General features: G+C 33.1%; 1 protein-coding gene across 1 annotated transcript; it reads left to right on the top strand.

The window, feature by feature from the left end:
- The first annotated feature begins 20,005 nt into the window (after positions 1 to 20,005).
- LOC147405910 (rhamnogalacturonan I rhamnosyltransferase 1-like) lies at positions 20,006 to 24,171 on the top strand. The gene is made up of 8 exons (XM_086433796.1): positions 20,006 to 20,982; positions 21,641 to 21,708; positions 21,831 to 21,919; positions 22,033 to 22,198; positions 22,306 to 22,595; positions 22,673 to 22,877; positions 22,961 to 23,118; positions 23,587 to 24,171. Exons 1-8 carry the CDS (start codon positions 20,655 to 20,657, stop codon positions 23,834 to 23,836), a joined length of 1,554 nt encoding a protein of 517 aa, XP_086289922.1. The 5' UTR covers positions 20,006 to 20,654; the 3' UTR covers positions 23,837 to 24,171.
- Positions 24,172 to 24,782: the final 611 nt, after the last annotated feature.

Here is a 24,782-nt window from a genome sequence, read left to right as displayed (position 1 = left end):
AGGAAGAATAATAGATAATCTCAACTTCTTTGGCTTAATTTCTGATCAGATATCACAGAGTTTTAGCAAACAACCTTATAAGAGTAGCAGATGCACATAACTGAGTAGATCTTGATAACAGAGTTGTACATGAAGGAGATGTAGAAGAGAAATGAGAGGTAAGGGTTTAAGGGCTTTTATAACGAAGGGATAAGTGATAAAAATAATTTATTTTTTTAGATTTCAGAAGTTCCATCTAGCGACTTTCCATCGTTAATTTTATTTGTCTGAAATCTTCTTCTTGTTTTGAAGTCTGAACCTAAAAAAATATGTTTCAAACCCCTAAAGTCTGAATTTTAATAGTGGACCACCTCCATTCAAACTTCAGATGTGTTACCAAACACACACTTAGATACCATCAAAGAACTAGAGATATTTGATGAAGAAAATGATTTTTGTGTTATATTTTAATATTTTGTGTTGTGTTACAATTGGGAACATCTTTCCTATTATATAATGTGTACAATGGATCACCAAAGATAGAAACAAATATTGTGATTGTAATCGACTCCTAGAATCCATAAAAAAGAATATATTGTGATTATAACTAAGTCTTAAATCCACACTTGTAAGAGCTTATCAAGTCCTATAATTTAGGATCTAGGTAGTTGTCATATTACTCCCCCTCAAACTAATGGGAGGAGGCACGAGCATTAGTTTTCGCTGAAAGGAGATAAATATTGGAAAAGGCAAGCTTTTGGTGAAAATGTCAACCAGTTGTTCCATAGATCAAACAAAACAAACCTTCAATTGTGCATTAACGACAAAGTCATAAATGAAGTGATAGTCGACCTTGATGTTTTTAGTTCACGCATGGTGATTGGGGTTGGTTGTCAAGTGAATTGCACTAATATTTTCACAATAAAAGACTAAACAAGAGATGAACTGACATCCTAATTTCATGAAAGAGATCGAACAACCATAATATTTCAGAGGCTGCGATAGTAAGACCCTTGTGTTGTACCTTAGTGCTAGACCTGGAGACTACCAATTGTTTCTTGGTGCCCCATACAAGAAGATCGGGTTTTAGAAAGTTACAAAACTTAGTGGTAGAATGATGAGTGTTGAGGCAACCAACCCAATCCACAACGAAGAATGTAGTAACGAGAGAGAGAAAAAGAGAGAGAGAGAGAGAGGACCTTGACAAAGTTGTAGGTCAAGCCTAAGAGTTCCTTTGAGATGTGATAGAATATGTTTGACGGTTTAGAAATGAAAATCAGTTGTAAGGTATTACAATGCACTGACTAAACTATGATACTTACGACGATCTTATAAAGGAGTGCCTTCAATAGCATACATTTTAGACCCATATGTTATAGGGGTAGAACACGATTTACAATCTAGCATCTTGTACGCTTACGGACATTCAAAGTGTATTTGTTTTGGGTGAGAGTTAGGTTTGTAAATGTATGAAAGGCCTCAATCCCAAGAAAATAACTGAGTTTACCTAAATCCTTCATTGCGAATTGCTCGCCAAGTTTGCGAATGAAGGATGTGAGAAGAAAAGAAGAGTCCCCTATGTGGATAATATCATTGACATATAGTCATAAGATGATGATATTAGTGGATGGGTGGTAGACAAACATAGAATTGTCAACGACATTTTGACAAAAACCCCACTTGTAAAAGTTATTGAAGCGTTGGAACCATGCCCATATAACTTGACGAAGTCCATAAATGGTTTTTTGTAGTCGACAAACATTATTAGGATGCGTTGGACTTCAAAATCTGGAGAATACTGCATGTAAACGTCCTCCATGATAACACAATGAAGAAAATAAATTTTCACATCCAGTCTGATAGACTATGAATGAGAAATGGCAACTATTAAAACCATTCAAACTGTAGTACGCTTGACTACTAATTGTCGAGTAAAGTTATGATGTCGATGTTGATGTTCATGTCTTGAGAACAAATAAAATTACCTTAACTTGAATTGGCAAGTAAGGGTCGTTCTATAGGGAGTTGGTGTGAATTTCTTACTAAAGAATATTTATCAAATCAAAACCATTTTGTTAAGATTTTTATAACCACTTACAACTGGCTAGATAGCTAAGGATTTAACCAAAGCATGAAATATCAAAGTTAAGCATAACTAGTAATGAAATTTCTTTTAAACTCTAGCCAAAGAAGTTAAAATCCTTCAAGTGGAATCAATTAAAATAATTTAAATAATTAAGAGAGATAGAAATTAAAAGGCAAGTAATTTAGAGCAACCTACTAACTTACAAATTACATTTGATTTCTAGCTCTTTTATACTCAACCCAATGTTCAAATTATTGTCATAGGGTTGGAAAATTTAACTTGTACCTTTTTAAATAAGAAAACTGAGGACTAGGTCTCTTCACTCAAGATGTATGAATCCCAATGACTTATTATCTTGGTTAAGCACAACCCATCTAAGGGTTTAACCAAAGCATAAAATGTCAAGATTCAGTATAACAAGAAAAGAGATATCAATGTAGACTTTAATCTATTGGAGTTGGATAAAATCCATGAAGATGAACTCATTAGTAAAATTAAAGAAAATGTAGAGGTAGAAAATTAAATGCAACAAGTAAATATGACTTCCTCTAGGCTTCTTCAATTTTCCTAATGGAGGGAGGTTAACATTTTGTTATAGCAAGAAATAAAAAGAGAATGAGAATTTAGAGAAAAATACTTAGATTGAGAATATTACAACAATTCTATTCTAAATACAAATATAATAAAACTAAGAAAATGGAAATAAAATGTTACAAGCTACATCTTACCCCTCTTTCAATGGAGAGTTGAGTCTCTCATTATATATGAATTAATTTAGTGGAATGAGATGGAGACCTTAATTCATAAATTAAGGCAAGTATGTTAGGTTGTCCCTCAATTTATCTCTTAAATAGAATTAGCACTTACTTTTTAGTACTTTGTTAAATTGTGAAAGTATGTGAATTAACACCATCTTTGACATGTGTGAGAAGGTTCATTCAAAGTGCAAGTTCAAGCCCATGCCCAAGCCCATTGCACTTCAAGAGGAACCGAAGTTTTATTTATAAAAATAGGATAATTGCCATGAAAATATGTGATAAAATATAGATAATTTGACATTTATCATACCCCAAACCTATTTTTTGCTTGTCTTGAGAAAAGGAAAACAAAACAAAATAGTATCACTTTCGCATGCAACTCGACTATATTTAGTGAATGCAGCAAGCCTTAAAACACCTAGGTTATCTCTAGTGGACGAGTTTGACTTATGAGGGTTTGTAGTGAATATACCCACAAAATTTGATATTTATAAAGTAAAGTTATAAAAGTCAAATATCTATTTAAAATCACAAATTTTTTATTTTCAAATAAGTGTAGTAATTAGTATAGATTCCCAATCGCCATTTATTTTTAAGCAAATATTTCGAAGTGAATTACCACAAAGTGTTTGTGCAGTTTTGACTTAGAAACCTAGGGTTTTGATTTCTTAGAGTGAGATTTAGCTCCAATTTACTAAAAAAGGTTTGGTTAACCTAAAATCTAACTCTAAATTGAGCATCATGTCTGTGTTAGCGAGAAGTATGATGTTCACTTTAATACCTCTAAGGGGTTTTATCTATGATTTTCCAATTTACTCGCATTTTAATATTTGACAACTTTCATATTATTGAAACATTGATTTTTCTATTTTTGCATTTTTTGTTTCTTTTGAGACTTTTTCAATATTGTATCTTTCTTTTCCTTTCCATTTCTTTTCTTTTCATGTTTTTCAAAGAAAAATAGGTAACCATTTTCAAGGTACCCAACTTAATTCATTGCTATCCAAGACAAATTTTCAATCCAATTCTATTTTTTTCTAATTAACTAACCAAATGAACAAGGAGGTCAAAGTTCATCAGATCCAGTCTTCCCTATTATTCTAGGCAAAAATGAAGGTCAATACTTACTCTATTTGACTTAGACTTTAGTGGTTAGTCAAAAATAAAGTCAAAATTTTTAGGGTATTTTTCTTTTAATATTTGCTAAAGATAAATAGCAATGGGGACTTTAGATCAATATTTTTAACCCAACAACATGTTTTTAACTAGGTGCTTTTAAAAATATGGCTAAGAATGTGAAATTAATAGAATGGGAATACCATTTTAAATTTTCAATTTTTTTCAATTTTTTTAAAGGAAAGGAAAGTAAAGACAATTGCTTTTATCTAACTTGTTTACCCTATAACCCCAAACCTAAATCGAATGCTATCCTTAAGATTCAATTTGCAAAAGAATGCAATGAAATGTGGAAGGATAAAGGGTATAAACTTTGATAATACCCGAATATCAAAATTTTGAATTAAGATCTCATGAGGCACAACTGCAAACTACGAAGAATTACAATTGTACATAATCATCTATGTCTTTAACATATCAAAAAACAACTAACTGACAATTTGAAAAAAAACTTGTTTCAACTCAATTTATTATAATTATAACCCTAGTTGTCACAGCCCGATTCTTGAACCTCTAGTTCGTTACTTTATGTACTTAAAGCGTTGGGGCATAGGGTATGCCGCCCCTACTTGTCGATGACTACTATTTGTCGAGAGCCAACAAGGTGGAAACCTATTGTCACGTAGACTACTCATTTTTGTTAAGTTTTGTGCAACCCCTTGCATATGAGATCAATTGTGGTATTTCTTTTAGAACCTTTCCACATGGTTCTGAGTTGGTAACCATTTCCCCTTAAGGAAAAATTGCCACACATGAAGTGAGCCAATATTCGGGCTTTCCAAATAAGGTTTTGGAATTGTAATTGAACTTAGTATGAATGAAAATCTAAACTAGAAAGCAAATACATTGGTTGCTTCCCAGAAGTATTAAGTTTAATGTCTTCAGCCAAACCAAACCGAGTTAAGCCTCCATGGGCTTGAAACTCAAGAATCCATGGGTTGCCTCCCAAGAAATGTTAAGTTTAGCCTCTTTAGCCAAACCTATCAAATGAGGTGATCCCAAAGAATTTTCCTATGGTTAAATTTTACCTATACCTCAATTGATTTTCTTTCTTATATGTCAATAAAAAAGATTTCTATCGTCCAAATGGCATAAAAATTATTTTGGAAAATGTCCACATTCTCCTTTGTCACCTATTGCCAATGTTATTATCTCATTGAGACAATTCTCAACTGTTGTGTCTCTTATAAGAAAGGAAATTGTCGGACATCTAGAGTCCTTATGTTTTTGTACAATTATTTTTTGAATGAGATACGAAGTTTGGGCAACTACAGTAGCTCCCCAAGGGATTTTTTTCATTTAACTATGGTCAAATCTTATTGGAATTGAGGAATCGACGTAACTAAAAGATCTTTTGGGTCAACATTGTCTCTTTTCCTCTTGAAAAACATTTTCCTTTGATGAGATATTTTTCATTGGAGTCTCATGAAGCATTGATAAGACATTGTCTATTGACTATGGGTTATCAATCATTGCTCGACAATAATAGAGTTTCTCAAGAGAGGGGAGTTGGTTACTAAGGGTACTCTAAAGAAAATGTTGATTTTCTTCATTTGGGACTGCCTCACTTGGGAATTGATCGTTATCCCTTTTTTCTAAGGATATGGTTAGTTGACCTAGTTGGATGTTCATGTTGATTAAGGTTTGAGCAATAATCTAATTTATCTGAGATCTTGAATGATTGGTTTCTTGTTGTTGTTGTTATTTTAACAACTCGACCATCATGGACTCTAATGAAAAAGATTGTTAAAAAATAGGGAGAGTGTAATTGGACATTGTATATAGTCCTAAGCCCTATACTCAATAAATTGTTGTGGAGACGAGTAGGATTGTTGAGGAACCATGGCTTGGTTCATTAGAAAAGTGTTTTGACTAGGAAAGTTCATATGGAAGCCTTGAGGACTACCTTGAGTGAGCTCGTTCTGTCCATACAAGAAATTGGGATGAAACCAATTTTTTGAATGATATATTTTACGGAACGAATCGGGTATTAGACTCCTATAAAAACTATACTTATTGATTGCACTAACCCACTCAACCTTAAGCATGGGTAGACTTGGACAACATTTGGCTAAATAATCATAACGCATAAGACATACATGGTCCATGAATCCTTTTCTATTTTTGAAAATGTCTCAATCCGCAGGTGACAATCTGCTTTAGGGATTTTCAATGAAAAATTATTTTTGTGAGATTTACAGAGTTATCACCTAATTTTATGATCTAGGAACTAAAATTGACTATAAACAAATAAAACAAAAACAATCTACAAAGATATTACGGGTATTAGGATCATGTTATGGGATTATAAGGTATTAGACACTAATCTCGCTTGGTGAAATTCGGTCTCTACTAATAATTAAAATCTACATTGCAAAAAAACCTAATTTTTAGAGTTAGTAAGATTACCTTCTAATGTGATCAGTGGTTGATTGTTGACGGTTTGTTCCCTCAACGACTGGTGGCAAGCGTTCCTTTTGAAAATTTTCTCAATCTGTATTTGCTTCTAGATTTGATCCGAACTCCAATATGAGAATTCTTGAATATTTTTCTAGCTAAATCTGGTTTGGGTTATAAATCAAGGCTTGAGGTATGAGTATTGAGTTAGGACTTCAAATTTAGAGTTTTTGAAGAGTTTTCAAGAGTTTTTGACCACTTTTCTCTAGGATTTCTAAAGATATGCAAGATATTATAGTTTAGTTTCCTTTTTAAATAAGTTATTCATAAGTTTTGAGTTGGATCGGGTCTCTTCTAGATAGAGTCCATTTCTAACTTATCTTCAGGTGATTTAAATAAGATTTTAAGTGGTTTTGATTTGATTTGGTTTATTCAAGTTAGGCATAATTAAATCTTTTAATTTTTAATTTTTAATTCAATAAAAAAAAATCTTTTAATTTTTAGAGAAATCTCTCATAAAGGGTTTTTTTATTTAATAATTTGATATTCTTTGAGACCGTCGGTAGAGGGTTCTTTAATTAAATATTTAGTGGGTCTCACTTGAATAATTGGGCCGTCACTTGAAATTGGGCCCATGGGCTTAATTAATTGAATCTATTTGTTTAAAATTTTAATTTATTATGATTTCAATTTACATTCATTGAGACTTTTAATTATTTGTTTCAGATTTTCAAATTCAAGAGTTGAAAAATTATCGTTTCGCCCTCAAAGGAGGTTTTTGTTTTGGGATATTGTTTTTGATATTTTGGGGTGTTTTAGATTTAAAATTGATTTTTTCAAGAAATTCATTGAAAATGTTGGTTTGTATCATTTATGGCCTTTCAGGGGTAAAATGGGTGCGAGTCCCACGAAAAGCATTTTGGTAATTTTGTCAAATTTTGTGAAAATTGACAAAATAATTTATTTGATTCCAGGTTATCATTTTATGTGTTCAAATGGATTTTTCTAAGCGTAATATGGTCTCTAGGATTGTTTGACATTAGGGGTATTTTGATAATTTAGTCATTTAAAAAAAAAAAATTCTCGTAAGACTTCTTTTAGTCTCAAAATGATAATTTTTATATTTCAGGTTACATTTTCCTATCATGGTGTGATTTCTATGATTTCTTTGTATGGAATATCTCATCCAAGCTTTGTAAACACATCTAGTGATAAATAAAAAAAAATTAGAATATCTATCCATCATCGAAAATTACCACAATCGAATTAACAAGTTGATCAATCAAACAAGTGCAAAAATGGGGTGTCTACATCTCCTATGACATATTATCTCATGAAGGGGGTTGTGATTTGCTGTCACTTGGAAAACATTTATCCTTCTTTTTAAATTGTTTACCTCACTCATTAAGTTTGACATAACATATTCGATATTATTATTTATCTCCATTCCAGATTTTTTCTTCACCTTTATTTCTTTGATTGTTTTCCTAGCATATACATATGTTGACTCCGCCAATTAGAAAAAGAATAGACTTGATCGAATAGGTTCATAGACTTTAGACAACTCCTAACAATTTCTAGGAGCTACCAAAGCCTTCGACCCCGTTTATGAAACCAAATTGACCAGATCAATCCCTAAGTGGGTAGTGGAGTCACAATGTACTTGGCAATGATCTCTCTTTAAGTACCATCCCCCTTCGAATGGAGTCTGTTACTCCTCTTAGAGACACGATTTTTCTTAAGCATCAATTTGACAAAAAAAAAAACACAATTGGTGCAACTTTCGATTTATCCACGCCTATTGAGCTCATGAGCCTTAAAGTCCAAGTCTAATTATTTTTAGATTTGAGTAAACTAAGTGACTTAATTGTCTTAAAGGAAAAATAATCAGTAATGAAACCTAATTCTTACCTTTTTAGTGTCATCCATTTTGGGGTGCCCTTATTACTATTATGCAACCGATTGGTGTACAAATTATCTCACAAAGACAATACGGAACCCCACTTGCAATAGTTACGTGGGGGGAATGAATTTTACCTCTCGTTCAATATGGGCAATAAATCAATTTGAGTCAACTTGGACCACCGACACCAAACTCGATATACAAATCTAAGGAGTTGAGACAGTTTCGTTCCACTGTCGTCCTTTCTTAAATCTATTACAATCCGAGCTTTCTCAAATAAAAGTTGTATTAAAAAAATAATTATTACACACCAATTAATGAAGTTCCTACTATAAATCGATCTATTATAATGAAAAGAAAAATAAAATAAAATTGTTCAAATATCAAAAGTAGGTAGGATTTGGCTAGATTCGATTACCCAAGAACTCCAAGTGGTATTCGAAATGACCTTCTTGAATCAAATGTATACTTACAAAAGATAAAAATATAATAGTCCTAGAAATAGATAAAATAAAATAAAAAATTAAAATTCTAATAATTTTTTTAAAATCCAGAGAACATAAGAGTATTCTAGTAAAACATTTATTGGTCAACTCTCTTATTTTACCTTGAGGCGATAAAATTTTAACGCATCATGATAAAATAATAAAATATTTTTTATATTTTACCAGAAATCTTAGAATGTTCTCTGGGTTGTAATAGAGCCGATATTTTTAATTTTATATTTTAGGATAGAAACTAAAAAAAAAATTGGATACAAATCCTTTGATTGAAAATTGTAAAACTCTCATCGGCAACAGTGCCAATTTGTTTGTCGAGTAAATTGATGTTGTTGATGTTTGATGGCTTGAGAATAAATAAAATTACCTTAACTTGAATTTGCAAGTAAGAGTTGATCCACAAGGAAAAGGTGTGAATTTCTTACCAAATAATAAGTATTGAATTAAAATTGTTTTATCAAGATTTTGTAATCATTTAACTACAAAAAAATTCAAAGAAATAAAACTTAAAATGAAGAACATTAGAGAGGTAGAGTTCACCTAGAGAAAATTATTCTAACCTACAAGTCCAACTAATTTATATATCCTTTTTATCTCAACCCAATTCACAAGCAAATGTGTTGAGTTGGAAAATGAGACTTTTAAGCACACTTGATGTTTTAAGTTAAGATTTCCTTCACTTAAGATGTATGAAAATTTAATGACTAGATATCTAAGTTAAACACTATCCATCTTAGGATTTAACCAAAGTATGGAATGTCACAGTTAAGCATAGTAATGAAATTTCATTTAAACTCTAACCAAAGAAGTTGGATTAAAAATCTTGAAGTGAAATCAATTAAAGTAATTTAAATAATTAAGAGAGATAGAAATTAGAATGCAAGTAATTTAGAGAAACTTATCTAACTTGCAAATTACACCTAATTTCTACTTATTTTATACTCAACCCAATGTTCAAATTAATGCCATTGGGTTGGAAATTTTAACTTAAAACTTTTCAAATAAGAAAACTAAGGCCAAGGTTCCTTTATTCAAGATGTATGAATCCCAATGACTTGTTATCTTGGTTAAGCACAATCCATCCAAGGAATTAATCAAATCATGAAATGTCAAGACTAAGTATAACAAGAAAGGAAATACCAATGTAGACTTTTATCCATTGGTCTTGGATAAAATCCATGGACATGAACCCATCAGTAAAATTAAAGAAAATGGGGAGGTAGAAAATTAAGTAAATAAGACTTGCTCTATGCTTCCTCCATCTTCCTAATGGAGGGAGGTTAGCCTTTAGTCATGGCAAGAAAATAAAAGATAAGAAGAATTTAGAGAAAATACATAAATTGAGAAAATTACTATAATTCTATTCTAAATACAAATGCAATAAAACTAAGGAATGAAAAATAAAATATTACAAGCTACATCTTCCCCGTCCTTTAATGGAGAGTTGAGGCTCTTATTTATACACAAATTTAGTGGTATGAGATGGGGACCTTAATTAAAAAATTAAGGCAAGTGTATTAGGTTGTCCCCCCAATTTATCTTTTAAATGGAGTTAGCATTTATTTTTCGTGCTTTGTTGAATTGTGGAAGCAAGTGAACTCCAACACCATCTTTGGCATGTGTGAGAAGGTTCCTTCAAAGTGCATGCCCAAGCCCAAGCTCATTGCACTTCATGCTACCATACCACGGTCAAATCCAACCACGCCATGATTCAAGCATAACTTTCAGCTTAAATATCTCATAGTAAATAACATTTTCTGATATCCGTTTCTTCATAAAAATATTAGATATGTTTGTTCCCTTTCCAACATTTGATTTTGCTCAAATTCGACATCAGAGTGGAGAGTTATGCTCATTTTATGAACATTGTGTAGAAGTTGATATCACCTACATTGCTTTCAGGTTTGGAAATCCTTGTGATTTTGTATTTTTGTAACCTTTTGATTTCCACATTGCATGATTACTTAGCAAAATAATTGCACATAATTGGTCACTTTTGAATTGAATGTAATTGTATGCAAATATATATCATGATTTTCTATAAATTTTGTGTAATACAATGATATGCAGATGAGATGACTTTTTATGTGAAGAACAAAGTTTTATTGAGAAAAATTGGATAAGTGCCATGAAAATATTTGATAAAATACGATCCCAGGTTGTTGATGAAAACCCTTGGCAACAAATCGTGCCTTATATCGCTCGATAGATCCGCCACTTCGTTGTTTGATTTTATAAACCCATTTACAACCAATAATGTTCATAACTGGTCGCTTAAGAACAAGAATCCATGTATTATTGTGAATGAGAGTTTGGTACTAATCATTCATGGTTACAACCCATTTAGGATCTATGGCAGCTTGTTTGTAAGTTGTTGGGTCAAAAAGTTTGAAAACTCAAGAAATGCAATATAATTAAGTAGAATATCATGTTTACTAACAAGTCACACTCGCCGTCTTGGTTGCTCGTGCTCATATGATAACAAGGTAGTGGTGGTGAAGGAGGTGAGGCTGTAGACATGATGAAGGTAGAAGGATGTGGTGTTGAATTGGAAGAAATTACCTCAAAATGAGGAAATGATGTTGTAGTGGTATTGAGAGGAAGTGACAAAGTGATAATGGGGCACAACTTGAAATGAACAATTGTAGATGACTTTCTCTATGCAAAAGGAAAAACATCTTCATTAAATACAACATTACATGACATAAACATGGCCTGTTTTGGGTTCAAGATATTGATAAGCTTTATGAAAGTCGCCATAGCCAATGAAAATGCACAATGTAGACTTAGGATTGAGCTTGTCAGAGCTGTAAGGTCAAAAAAAGGAAAGCATTGGCATCCAAAATATACGAAGCAAAGAATAATCTGGCATATTGTCCCAAATAAGACTTCATGTTGTAAATATTGAAGTAGAAAAGAGATTTATGATGTAGGATACTGTTGTAAATGCCTAGAGCCAATAAATCTTAGGCAAATATAATTGAAACATCATAGATAGTCCCATCTTTGAGATATGTCGATGTTTTCACTCAACTAGATTGTTCTGTTCCGAGGTGTGTGGGCAAAAGACCCGAGACACATTGCCATTGTTATCTGATAAACCTTTAATTTTTCCTGCTGTAAGTTCAAAGGCACCATCACTTTGAAAGAATTTTATCGTTATAGAAAACACATTCTCAGTCTTGAGTTTAAAATGGCGAAAACAAGCAATTGCATCAGCCTTGAGGCTCATAGGATACAATTTAGATAAACCTACTATAATCATCTACAAAAATTATGTAGTAATTGAACCCATGAATTAAATTTACTGGGGTTGATCCCGGCCAATACATCACAATTTATTAATCTCAAGGGTGCACCAGACTATCCAGAAGAAATAACAAAAGATAATTTTTTAAATCAATTTTTGGTGTAGAAATTTGAGTTGAACCAACTTGAGAAATTGTAAAGCCCTTACCATCTCCAACATAAACTTGTTCAGACCCATTTTTTAAATCAATTAATGCAACAACACTTCCTAAAGTAACCGAGTTTGCTCTACGAAGAGTGATCTAGATTTGTTTTAGTAGATTCAGTGATTGACCCATTGACATTACCAATGAGATTTGTGATGATAAGAATTGATTCAATTTGATTATGAGACACAAGGTAATTGTTGGTTCCATCCAATTTGATGGAAGCAAAATTTGCAATGTTGTGAATAAGGGGGGAGGATGTGGTTTTTTATGAGGATTCCATAAATAAATAAAACAATTGAAGGGAGAAACGATGCAAGAAAGATAACAATGATTATAATAGTATGAGAAGAGATGATAAATATTAGTGATTAATAATCAGATGCAAAAAACCCACCCATGGGTTGCTTAGGTGGTAAGGGTGAGCACGTGAAGTGTGAGTTAGGCGCACGTCACGGGTTCGATTCTCCTCTTGGGTTTTTCTCATGATTTAACTGGGGGACCATGGCGGTGGGGTGCTATGGTAGTCCTCCCCGAGATTAGTTGTGGTGCGTGCAAGCTGGCCCAGACACTCGGTTAGCAAAATAATAATAATAAAATGCAAATGGAGCTCAAAATCGATTCATCGGTTCTCCTATTTGATCAACCAGCCATATTAATTTTTTCATGCGAAAAATTCCATCTTTCTCAACAACTTTAGATCTTGTCAAATGTGTTTCTCTACAAAATGACTTTTGCCTTAGTTTTTTTTTTTAAAAGAGTCACAAAATGTTTCTCAGAGAGTTTTCGTGGAAAAATATTATATCTTCGTGGATGCTGAGAAAATGAAGAATTTCACAAACTACTATTCAATTTATATTGATGAGAGTTTGGGAAATTCCAACAACAACTAAAGCTTGAATTTGCGTGTGCGGTTCGTGGAATCAGATCATGTTGAAGATTGAAGCTATAGGAGCAGTTCGTGGAATCAGATAGTGGAGTTTTACAAAGGGCGTGTTTGAAAGTTTGGTAGATCGTGGATTCGAGTATGTTAGTCGTCTTGTATGTGGATAACTTTTGTAAACTCATAATTCTATAGTGAATCGTTCTGGACGAGGTCCAGTGATTTTTTCCTGAAAGGTTTTCCACATAAAAATCCTATGTGTCGTGATTGCATGAATCTTTGATTTTATATGCTTACATTATTACCTGTTAGATTAGATTAATTTAATTAAATTCCGTAATCATCAATTAGAGAACTCTCATTTCCCAGTGATGAATATATTTAAAACTTGATGTTGGGCACCATAATTAATATTGAAACTATGCATAAACCTAAATGAATATAAACTAAACTCATTGTCCCTAACTCATGCAAATTGACCTAATTAAAGTCCACTTTACCTAATAACTAATAAATGGACTACAATAGAGACAAACCATGTATTGTGGGTGGGTGGGTTTGATGCCTAACATTTTTTTGGATCCTGTAACTTAATCTCAAATTATAGACTAAGTTCATATCGACCCGAATTCATTATCAGAAATATTAATTGGTTCCTAAACTATAAAACCATATAACTGCCCCAAAACTTGACCCATGATCATGGGGAGGACCTGAATCTGGATTTAATTAGGCTCCCACTATTACCAATAGTTTTATCTAGTTGGATAGAAATCTTAACTCTGTTCATTGACATATTGCACCACAAATTTGGGTCACAAGTTCAAGTCTAGCTTATACATCCAAAAAAAAAAAAAAAAAGTTGCTTAATTAGTTTTGGGTTTGGTTCAACTGGCTTATAAAGTAAATAAAAAAGGCATGATCCCAATTGTAGCATTTTAGTGAAAATTTTCATTATTGCTTAAATGATTAAAAGGTACTTGAACAATTACTTTAAACCATACACTTAACGATCTATCGTGACATTTTGATGCGAAGTTGAAGTACATAAGCTTCTCTTAAAATAAGGTGCCAACTTACTAAGATGATTTGGGCCATATTTGACACAGTCTTAACCAAGCCCCAAAGAGGCGAATTTTGCCTAGGGCTGGCAATGATCTAAAATATACCAATATTCAAACTAGTTCAATCCAATCCAAAAAAACATGAAAAATCGGATTTGGATTGAAATCTTAGATCTGAAATAATTTTAGATTGGATTCGGATCTACCACAATCCGATCTGAACATATTTCAATTATTATTCTTAATTTCATATAAATACATATAAATAAAACATTTTACTCTTTTAGATTTCCCTCCATATTTGTAGTAGGAAAGTAGGTTTTTTAAATTTTTTGAACATTGATAATTTGAAAATAAGGCATGTGTTCGGATCATACTAGACCGGTTTCGAATTAAGGATGAAATGAAACGGATCAGATTCGGTTCATATATTCATTAATCCATTAGGATCGGATACATCTTTAAAAAAAATTGGATCAGATCGGAGTGGCACTGATCCGGTTCTGAACCAATCCATAGCCAGCCCTAATAAGGTTTAAACCATCCCTAAAACCCTATCAGACGTAGTTTGGATAGGCCGAAGCCCAACCAGGCCTGGACCGACCCAGGTTAATATTTGAACTTTGTAAAAAAAATAACAAAATTCATGAATATTTAAAGTCATTTGATACTTTTTTTTCCATCAAAATAGTGGTCCAATCCATCTTAGTTTAAAAACAACTATAAATGAGAGTAAAGCTGTTATAATATCATATTTTAAACGTGTTATTGTTTTGTTAATGTACACACCATGATAAAGTCCAGCCCAAATTTAGTGGTCTGGATACCTTTGTGGGCTTAATACCTAGCATAAAAACTGGCCATATTAGTGGGCCCAATTAAAAGCCCAACTCTCATATCACCCATATGGGCCTGTATGACTCCTATTAAAACACAAACAACAAACACAAATAGAAATTCTGAACTGTTGTTGTGCAGAGTGGACTCCCCACATAAATTGGACTTTGGACAGTGAAGTTGATAAGGTTACTGAAATGGTGAATAATGGGTCCCACACAAAAATGACTTATCTCCCACCCCCACCACCAGTCCATAGAAATTAGGAACCTTAGTGGCCTTCCACCAACTTGAATTATATATTAAATGTTAGCTACAATAACAACACAAGCACTATATTAAATTACTGGTTTAAGAGGAATAAAAAACAATACTATAATAATATATTATTTTTAATATTTAAGGGTCTTAAAGTGATATTGGAAACCACTACAAGCCACAGGTCAATCTGATCCCAAAGACCTCTTTTGGTGGCTTTGTTGAAAAGTTGGGTGTTGTCCCTTTGAACATTTCATCACATTTGAATTTTTTTATTTTTTATTTTTTCATTGTAATTTTGTAAGATATTGTGCCACAAAATTTCACCTTGCAATCTTTTGCAGCGATTTTTGAATAATAAAATTTTGGGTGATTTAGAGTTTAGACATGCCCCCCTCAAAGTTTGGTCAATATTTGACATACCCCTATCCCCCCCCCCCCCCCCCCCCCCCCACCTCGCCTTTATATTCTCTCCAAATCATATTATTTTCAACCTTAGGTGAAATTTTTTCCTCTCCTCTCCAACTTTCAAACTTTAAGATATAGTAGTGGGTTTTCATGTTGAAAATTGAGAGTGTGATCTTGGAAACCCCACATTCTTATTGGTCCACATGTATTGAAAAAGCATCTCAAAAGATGGTTTTAAAACTTGGTCTCACGTCTCGTCTCATCTAGGTCAGATATCGAGTCGTTTCGGACAAGTTTTCTGATACGTTTGAGATGTTTTGCTCAAAAAATTAAAAAATTCAACGTGAGGTATTAAATCTCGGTAAAAAAAGTGACTTGTGAGTTGGTCTCGTTCAACTCTGATACCGAGTTAACTTGAGCGATACGTCTCGGTCTCGGACGAGTTTTAAAACCATGTCCCAAAATGATATAATGTGGGTATTTTAGTAAATCTGAAATGTCTTGAAATATGACTTTTTTTATTTTAGAATGTGGCATCTCTAAAAACATACTAAAAAATAACATATAAATCCTTATAATTTTTAAAAATTCTTGTGCGGGCAAGTGCTCCATTGCCTCCACTATAAATCCACTACTGGCTCCAATTGTCGAGATTGACATTTTACAACTATTGATATTAATGACTATAAATCTATGATCTTGATGTTTGAACATGAACTATCAAGATCAATGATTTGAATTTTCACTCTCAGCAAATGAAATTCTTGAGATCAACGATTTGAATGGTTGATCTCGATCTTAATAGTTTGAATTCGTTGTTTTATTGGAGTGAGGGTGCATTCAGGAAGAAAGATTTTTACCAACTAGGTTGTTAAGATGCATTTAGAAAATCCTTCGTAAACCAGGGTCTATTAAGTAATTTTTCCTAAAATTTATCAATATTTAATAAAGAGAAAGGTGGGATAGGACCAACCCCACACCTGATAATTTTCACCATGATTTAAAGAAAGACAAACAAACATTACTTCTCTTTCTTCTTTCTACTTTCAACTTTAGGGTACCCTTCTTTTTTAAAGCCAATGTGAAAGTTTTATTTGGCTTTAGGGAAAATTAGGATATGTGAGAGAATAAGATACATTTAATAGAATTTATTACTCAATTGATCTTTGAGAATCTAATTAGAGATACATTAATTTTGATTGTCTAGTTGTTGGGATACATCTTTAGATGAATTGTAGTTGGAAATGATATATAACACACAATCGTAATCTTCTTTATCAATTAATCAAAGATTCATAAAATTCTGTGTACCCACACGGTGTAGTTCATCATACTTACAACTATATTTGTACGAAGGTTTTGATCCATTTGATTAAATCAACCAATCATGATCAATGTTATAAGCATAAGCAGATTTCGATGCTAAAGCTGCTTCCATATTTTCATTGCTAGTGTGTGTCAGATGCTTCAATCTGAATTTTTTTTTCTTTTACCAAAAATTCGTAAATTCACAATAAAGATTTACTATTGCCTCACCAACTTTTACTAACGCCACACCAACTATGTGCAATTCATTGATGATTTACATAAGAATTGGTGTGGCAATTGCAGTTTTCTTCAAAATATCTTGAAAACGTAATTTATTTTTGTCTTTTTAATTAAATATAATTAGATTTTTCTTCTTATATTACTTGGCAAATGAAATTATTGAAAGTAATTAGTAGGTGAAGGTTGATTTTGAGCCCAAGTTATTATTAACGTTCACGGACTTTAACCAAGTTAACAAATTGAAGTGTTGTTATCGTTTTTAAAATCACATTTTAATAAATAATTTTTTATTGATTAAGGCATCTCTCTCCACATTTTGGTGAATATTTGAGAGAAATAATGTTTTCTAATTGATAAACATGTCCACATTAGCTTAAATGTCTTTAAAATGAAATCAATAATAATCTTATAAATTATTTTTTATAAATATCTTCTAAATAAATAATTTCTTTTTGGAAACAAAAAAATTAACGAGTTAATGTCACTGTACAATTGCACAATAATTACTAAGGGCACCCCACGACACAGTCTTTTATTTTTATTTTTATTTTGTCTTATATGGAGTAGAAGGTTTAAAATGAGTTGATTTTTGGCGAGGAGGTTCTCTATGGCGAGATCATCCTCATAAAAAATCAGCCCATTTCAAGACTTTTTATTTATATAAGAAAAAAAAAATGGCTATGATCGGAGTGCCCTTGATAATAATTGGGGTGCCTTTAACCCTATCCTTAACAGAAAAAAAAAAAACTCAACCTTCCAATGAGTGTTTATAGAACTCAAACGCGAATCAAATGTCGATATGGTTGAGTTGACTCGATGATTAACAAAAAAAACTCAAATAAGTTAAAGAGGCATGTTAAATAAATTAACAAATTATATTTACTTTTAAGAAAACTTTTAACAGCCGTGACAAATCTACATAGCAAAACATATGTTGTGACTATACGCAGCTAATGTGGCAAGGGCACAAAATCATAAATCTTTTTTCTTCGGGATACACAAGGAAAAAGATCAATGATTTTGTGCCCTTGCCACATCAACCACGTACAGATCGCTCGTGTATGTTTAGTCAAACTTTAAATATAATGGTATAACATAATTTGATGGGTTGGAGCAAACATATTTAACCAAATCAACTCACAATTCAATTAATTGCAATGCCTCATCAAATTTCGAGTCTAACTCAAAAAATTCTAAAAGCCAGTTAAGTTGAGATCATTCTCGAAACATATAATTTTAATCTCTCATTCTTTGATTTATACATATATGCATATTCTTGTGGGGTAGAGTACAACTAAGAGTTATAACTCAATAAATGACTTAAGTCCAAAATAAAGAGTACACTTTAGTACCATCAATTCGTCCGGTAAGCTCGCTAATCCATCCTATTCCTTGTGAAAAAATCTAGGTCAGATTATGACCTAACGAATGCACAATTTGAACCAATCTACAATATTATCTTTTATATAATTAGGGAGACATCTACAACTGGCAATTATTTTTATATCTCTTGGATATTGTCCATTTTATAAGATCCAACATCATCTGGTAGTGGTATTGTAGAATTTTATTTATTTTTTATTTTAAAAAAAGATGGCATTTGGATGATTGTCTAAAAATAGTTTTCAATTTTAGATATCCCCCAAACGCATCCTGTTCGCTAGTTATAAAGTTTTGTAATAAAATAATTAAAACAAATCATAAAATAATGATTTTTCATCATTATTTTAACTTTAATTGAAATTATATAATTATATTGATGAAAAATATCATCAAAGAAATCCAAATAATTCTTTTACAAAATTTGAAAAATCAACTTGTTTAGAGCCAGGTTTGGACTAAATCAACTTTCCTGATAAGTTTAGAGAGATTCTATCGTCACACCAACTTTTACTAATGTTATTTTAATTCGTATGTAAATCATCAAGTTCACATCTTGGGGTGCTTTTAGCAAAAGTTGGTGAGGAAATAAATTTTGAGGATATAATTACAAACTTTCTAAATTGGTTTGGCGATTCCTGACTAAACTACCCTCTAACTTATAATAATATTTAGAAATTAAGAAGGGTATTAATATCATTTAGAGGCCAATTTGTCACAAAATATTTACAAGACCGAAAGATTCGGATAAATAGAACTTCATACCTTGACGAGGAAAACAGAGGACGCCAAAATCTGACGCCCAGACCGTCAGTCAACTATTCATCCATTCGACCGTTCTGACAACTAAGCCGTTAAGTCCATGTCATACCTTAGCCGACAAACTAACGGAAATGTAACGGTGTCAACCAAGAAACACGAGAGACAGTTGTCACGAGATCTCATCTTATCTTTTTTTCTCTCTAACAAAAGCGTAGATCCAGATTCTAGACTCACAAGTTTTCTGCTCCACATTTTGTCGTCAATTTATCACGAACAATACGATTTATTGTCGGTACCTCCATAAAAAACAAACCTAAAGTCCTGATGAGTCTTCGTTTAATCTAACGGCGTACGTAACACGTAATATGAATACGACACGTGTATGTTCGCTGAACTGTCATCTCCGACTGCCACGTGTAAATTTATCTGACTGGTTCGGGTGTAAACGTGTTGGGAATAGAGGTTTGTGGGTCCTACAACGAGTGGTGATAAGCTGTTGTACATTTATTGGTTGAGAGCTTGAGGGTTTTTCTTGACCATGGTTAAATAAACTAACTATGGTTAAGGAATGATGGAATGTCGTACAGTTTCTCTCTCCTCTTTTTTTTTTTTTTTTTTAGAGAGAGAGATGCACCACCGACTACCGAATCTTCTCCATACGACGCTTTAAAAGGCAATCGATTTTCTTCGATTTTCCGGCAACTTTTCTTCTTCCAATTTTCCGGTACATTCGCCGGGATCTGATCGGGAAAACCTTTTTTGATTCGAATTCTTGGAAATACGGAAGATCTGAGTTTTTTTGGGTGATTTAAACGGGTTTGATTTCAGGTTAGGGTTTGTTGTTTGGTGAAGATCGAACTAAGGATTGATTCTGGTTGAAATGTATGAACAATGAGGAATGTTTATGATTTGAAGAGATTTGGGTGATTTATTTTTTTTTTTGTTCAGAATTTATGAGATTTTGGGTGTAATTTTAGGGATTTTCTAGAGTTTTAAGATTCGAACGAAATCGGAGAGAGGATACCGATTTTCAGGGATTGAAGCTTTAGTAAAGATTTTCCAAGAATATATATATTTTTTTATTATTTTAATTCCAGCATTGATTTAGATCGAGGAGGTTTCTACAAGTTTCGAGGCGTTTTGGTTTATTTAAGTTTGTGAAGGAATCATCTGGTTCTTTGTCTCGGTTTAGAAATTTAGATCAAATGTGGTAGAAGAGTTAGGTATAATCGATTCGTATGGGGGAAGAGAATTGGAGGGATGTGCAGGTTAGAGAAATCTGAGAAGAAATCGGATTTCGGGGCGACAAGGGGGAGAAGTTGGCAGATGGGTTTGAAGTCATTGGGAGAGAGTAAGGTTGAAAAATTGAAGAATTCTATGGTTTCGCGGTCTCGAATGAAGCTTTGGATGATTCGAGCGACGACTACTGTGTTGCTCTGGACTTGCATAGTTCAGTTAACGGCATTGGGCGAGATGTGGGGGCCTAGGGTTTTGAAAGGTTGGCCTTCTTGTTTTACGTCGGATTCGGAATCACATTTGGCTGCAAAGTTATCCTCTTTGCCTGCCAAAGTTCCCCTTCCGCCCAAAAGTGAGTTTTAGATGTATCAATTGAGTTTAATTGTTCTTCTATTGGGTGTCAATGCCATTAAATCTGTTTCGATTTGAATATTTATGTAGGATTTGTTACAATATCAATCAATCTATCATGGAATTGTCTTTCTTCATTGTATCTAGATTCTTCATTGAATTTTCGAGAAACCCTTTATTTGTTCTGCCATTAAATTCTGATTTAGGTCTCTAAATGGATTGTGTATTTGAAATTGCAAACAAATTGGTATTTTTTTTTTTAATTGTTAGTATTAGTAATTTAGTATTTCATTCAACTGACACCAAATTTGTGGGATAAGGCTTTGGTGATGATGAAAGATATGTAATGTGGATTGAATCTCTCTTGATAGTTGGTTCTCTCCTTAAAAAAAAAAAATCAAGTACATTCAATTTTTATAGCTATAATCTTGATTACAGAATTTGGTGCTTTATTAGTTAATCAGATATTTATGATATGAGGCTTTGATAATGATAAAAGAGATGCAATATGGATTGAATCTATCTTCGTGGGTGCTTTATTTTTTAATAAAAAAGAAGCAAATTCAATTTCTGATAAGTGCAGCATGAAACCATTTGTCTTATTAATTTAGGAATTTGGTTCATTATTAGTTAATCTGAATTTCACTACTTTTTTTTAGGGGTCTATAAAAACAATGGTTATCTGATGGTTTCATGCAATGGAGGACTAAATCAGATGCGTTCAGCGGTGAGTGGATTACTGCTTCTATCATAATTTTCATGAGTTAGCGCTTTTGTTTTGATTTTCTTGCGTACCTCATTTGTTAGTGCTTTTGCTGATCAGCCTCACTTTATATTCTTTTTGTACAGATTTGTGACATGGTTGCTATCGCAAGATATTTGAATGTCACTCTTATAGTACCTGAACTGGATAAAACCTCCTTCTGGGCCGATCCAAGGTGGGTTCATTATCAAACACTTCCTATGTTTTAAGATATTCTAATCATCAATTATCTATTAGTATCTCAAGTTTTAAAGGCATGAGATAAGTTCCTCTGTTTTGATGTGTCAGTGAGTTCCAAGACATATTTGACGTCGGGCATTTCATTACGTCCTTGAGAGACGAAGTACGAATATTGAAAGAGTTGCCACCTAGGCTCAAGAGAAGGGTTGAAGTAGGAATGTACTACTCTATGCCACCCATTAGTTGGTCGGACATTTCATACTACCATCATCAGGTCAGTTTGTTCTCTAGTCCATCCATGAGACTAGTAATTCCTTTTGGCTTTTGCCTTGTTCTAGCCGATCTCATTTTTGACTAATTATTTTACTTGTTCGCAAACAGATTCTTCCTTTGATACAAAAGTTCAAGATTGTGCATTTAAATAAAACTGATGCTCGGCTTGCTAATAATGGGCTCCCATTAGAAATTCAGAAGTTACGCTGCCGAGTAAATTTCAGTGCTTTGAGATTCACTTCTCAAATAGAGGAGCTTGGTAGAAGGGTCATTAAGCTTTTAAGGAAAAATGGTCCTTTCTTAGTCCTTCATCTTAGATACGAAATGGACATGTTAGCATTCTCTGGTTGTACTCAAGGTTGTAATGATGAAGAGGAAGACGAGTTGACTCGAATGAGGTGAGATTCCTTCGTGTCTTTGACAAACACATAGACAGTTTAAATAAAACTTGACAATCCTTTCTTCATCTTTGCAGATATGCTTATCCTTGGTGGAAAGAAAAAGTAATAAATTCTGACTTGAAAAGGAAAGATGGTCTGTGCCCTCTGACACCCGAGGAAACTGCTCTTGTATTGAGGGCATTAGATATCGATCGTAATATCCAAATTTATATTGCTGCGGGTGAAATATATGGTGGACAAAGGAGAATGGCAAGTCTGGCCGCTTCTTATCCAAATTTGGTTAGTAGATCGAACACCCCAAATTCAAAGACTTCTATAACTAGTGTCTTGTCCTTATGGTTTCTTTGGTTTGTGAAAAACAGGTTAGAAAGGAGACGCTTTTGGGTCCATCAGATCTTCGATTTTTCCAAAACCACTCATCTCAGATGGCGGCACTGGATTATTTGGTTTCGTTGGAGAGTGATATCTTTGTTCCGACGTATGATGGGAACATGGCCAAAGTTGTTGAAGGCCATCGCAGGTACTACATTACTACTTTATTTTCATTGTTATTCTTTGATTGGAACCCCTTTTTAGCGGTATTGTTAGATGACAGGTATTGTTATTTACTCCCACAGTTTTTTTGGAGAACTCATTACTCAATTGAATCCTTTGTGTCCGACTTAGAAGTGGCCAGATGGCTTCAAAATTTTGGAGGAACCCTTCTTGTAACATGACACATATATTTTTGTTTTTATTTCACGTCCCTACTTTTTTGTCAATATTTGGGACCCCTCTTTGGAAAGACCACGTGTAATCTAAAGTGGAGAGTTCTATCAAAATTTTGAAGCGGGATGGGCACTTCAAAGTTTTTTCTGAATCCTTTGGACACAACCTGAACTTTCCTGCTCGTCAACAAACCTCCAACTTCTTTTTTTTTTTTTTACTCTTCAGAAATCAAGCTATCCATCTAAAGATGAAACATTTGTTGTATTTTTATGCTTTTCAGATTCTTAGGGTTCAAGAAGACAATTTTGTTGGACAGAAAGCTTCTAGTTGATCTGATTGACCAATACAATTCCGGATCATTGAGTTGGGATGAGTTCTCTTCTTTGGTAAAAGAAGCCCATGCATATCGCTTGGGAAGTCCAACTAGAAGATTGGTGATTCCGGATAAACCCAAGGAAGAAGATTATTTCTACGCTAATCCACATGAATGTTTTCAAATGCAAGATGACCCTTTGAGTAGTAGTACGTGATATATATCTCACACCAAGAGGTTGTTATGCTCGATCGATCGAACCCTTCTATCTCAGTATTCTTTCTCAGACACGTAAAAGAAACAGTTTTACTGTGTGAGATGTAGAAGTGGTGAAGGATTATTACTGGAACAAAGAATACAGATGATTTGAGAAGTTTGGGACTGCCCCTGAGGTTCTCCGGGAGCTATAGATAATATTTATATTTAAGAATAATCCGATTCTTGTATAGGGGATGTGCCTGCCATTGCAGGGAAATGTGAAATGAACTGCAATGTACAAACCATGAGGTATTCAAATGGATAGAGAGAGATTCAGTTGTTTTTCTCTTCAAATCTGTGTCCATTTTTCGCGCTCTAGTAAATAGTTTTTGATATTTAACTGCATTTCTAGTTAACACTGAAACCAGACCAGAAATGGGTGATCCATCGGTGAATCAAAACCAATGAGCTTCGAATGGGTGAACCTGTAAATGCTTGAACAAATCAGAATGTAAAAGCCATCCTCATTGGCTAGAATTACCTCACGTCATTGTAAATTGTAGTATATGTGAAATCCACACAGGTTCATTATGTAAGGAGTTTTAGGGTCCCAGCAAGCAAGCTTTGAAGGCCAATGCATTTGGTTTGGTTTATAGCATAATTTGTGGTACAAGTATGAAAGCTATTTTTGGAAGGTTGGATTAAAAGCACATCAATATGGTTGGAAGTGATCTTTAAAAGCTAAAGACAAGGGTCCTCCATTTAATATTTTTAGTGGGTTAGATGGTTCTCAATCCCATCACTGCCTGCCTGACCATGAAAGAGATGATTATAAATATTTGCAACCACCACAATTGAATGTCAAGTGTCCACATTGGCATAAAATACACCCCAAAAATTGCTTATTAAAAAAACCAAAAAAAGTTCAAAAGAGAAGAAAGTGGTTATTGGTGAGATATTTATTT

The sequence above is a fragment of the Akebia trifoliata genome, chromosome 3 (assembly GCF_017979445.1).
Source record: "Akebia trifoliata isolate Shusen 1 chromosome 3, ASM1797944v1, whole genome shotgun sequence".
NCBI lineage: Eukaryota > Viridiplantae > Streptophyta > Magnoliopsida > Ranunculales > Lardizabalaceae > Akebia > Akebia trifoliata.
Note: the sequence above shows the minus strand (reverse complement) of the source record. Positions and strands in the feature narration are given on the sequence as shown.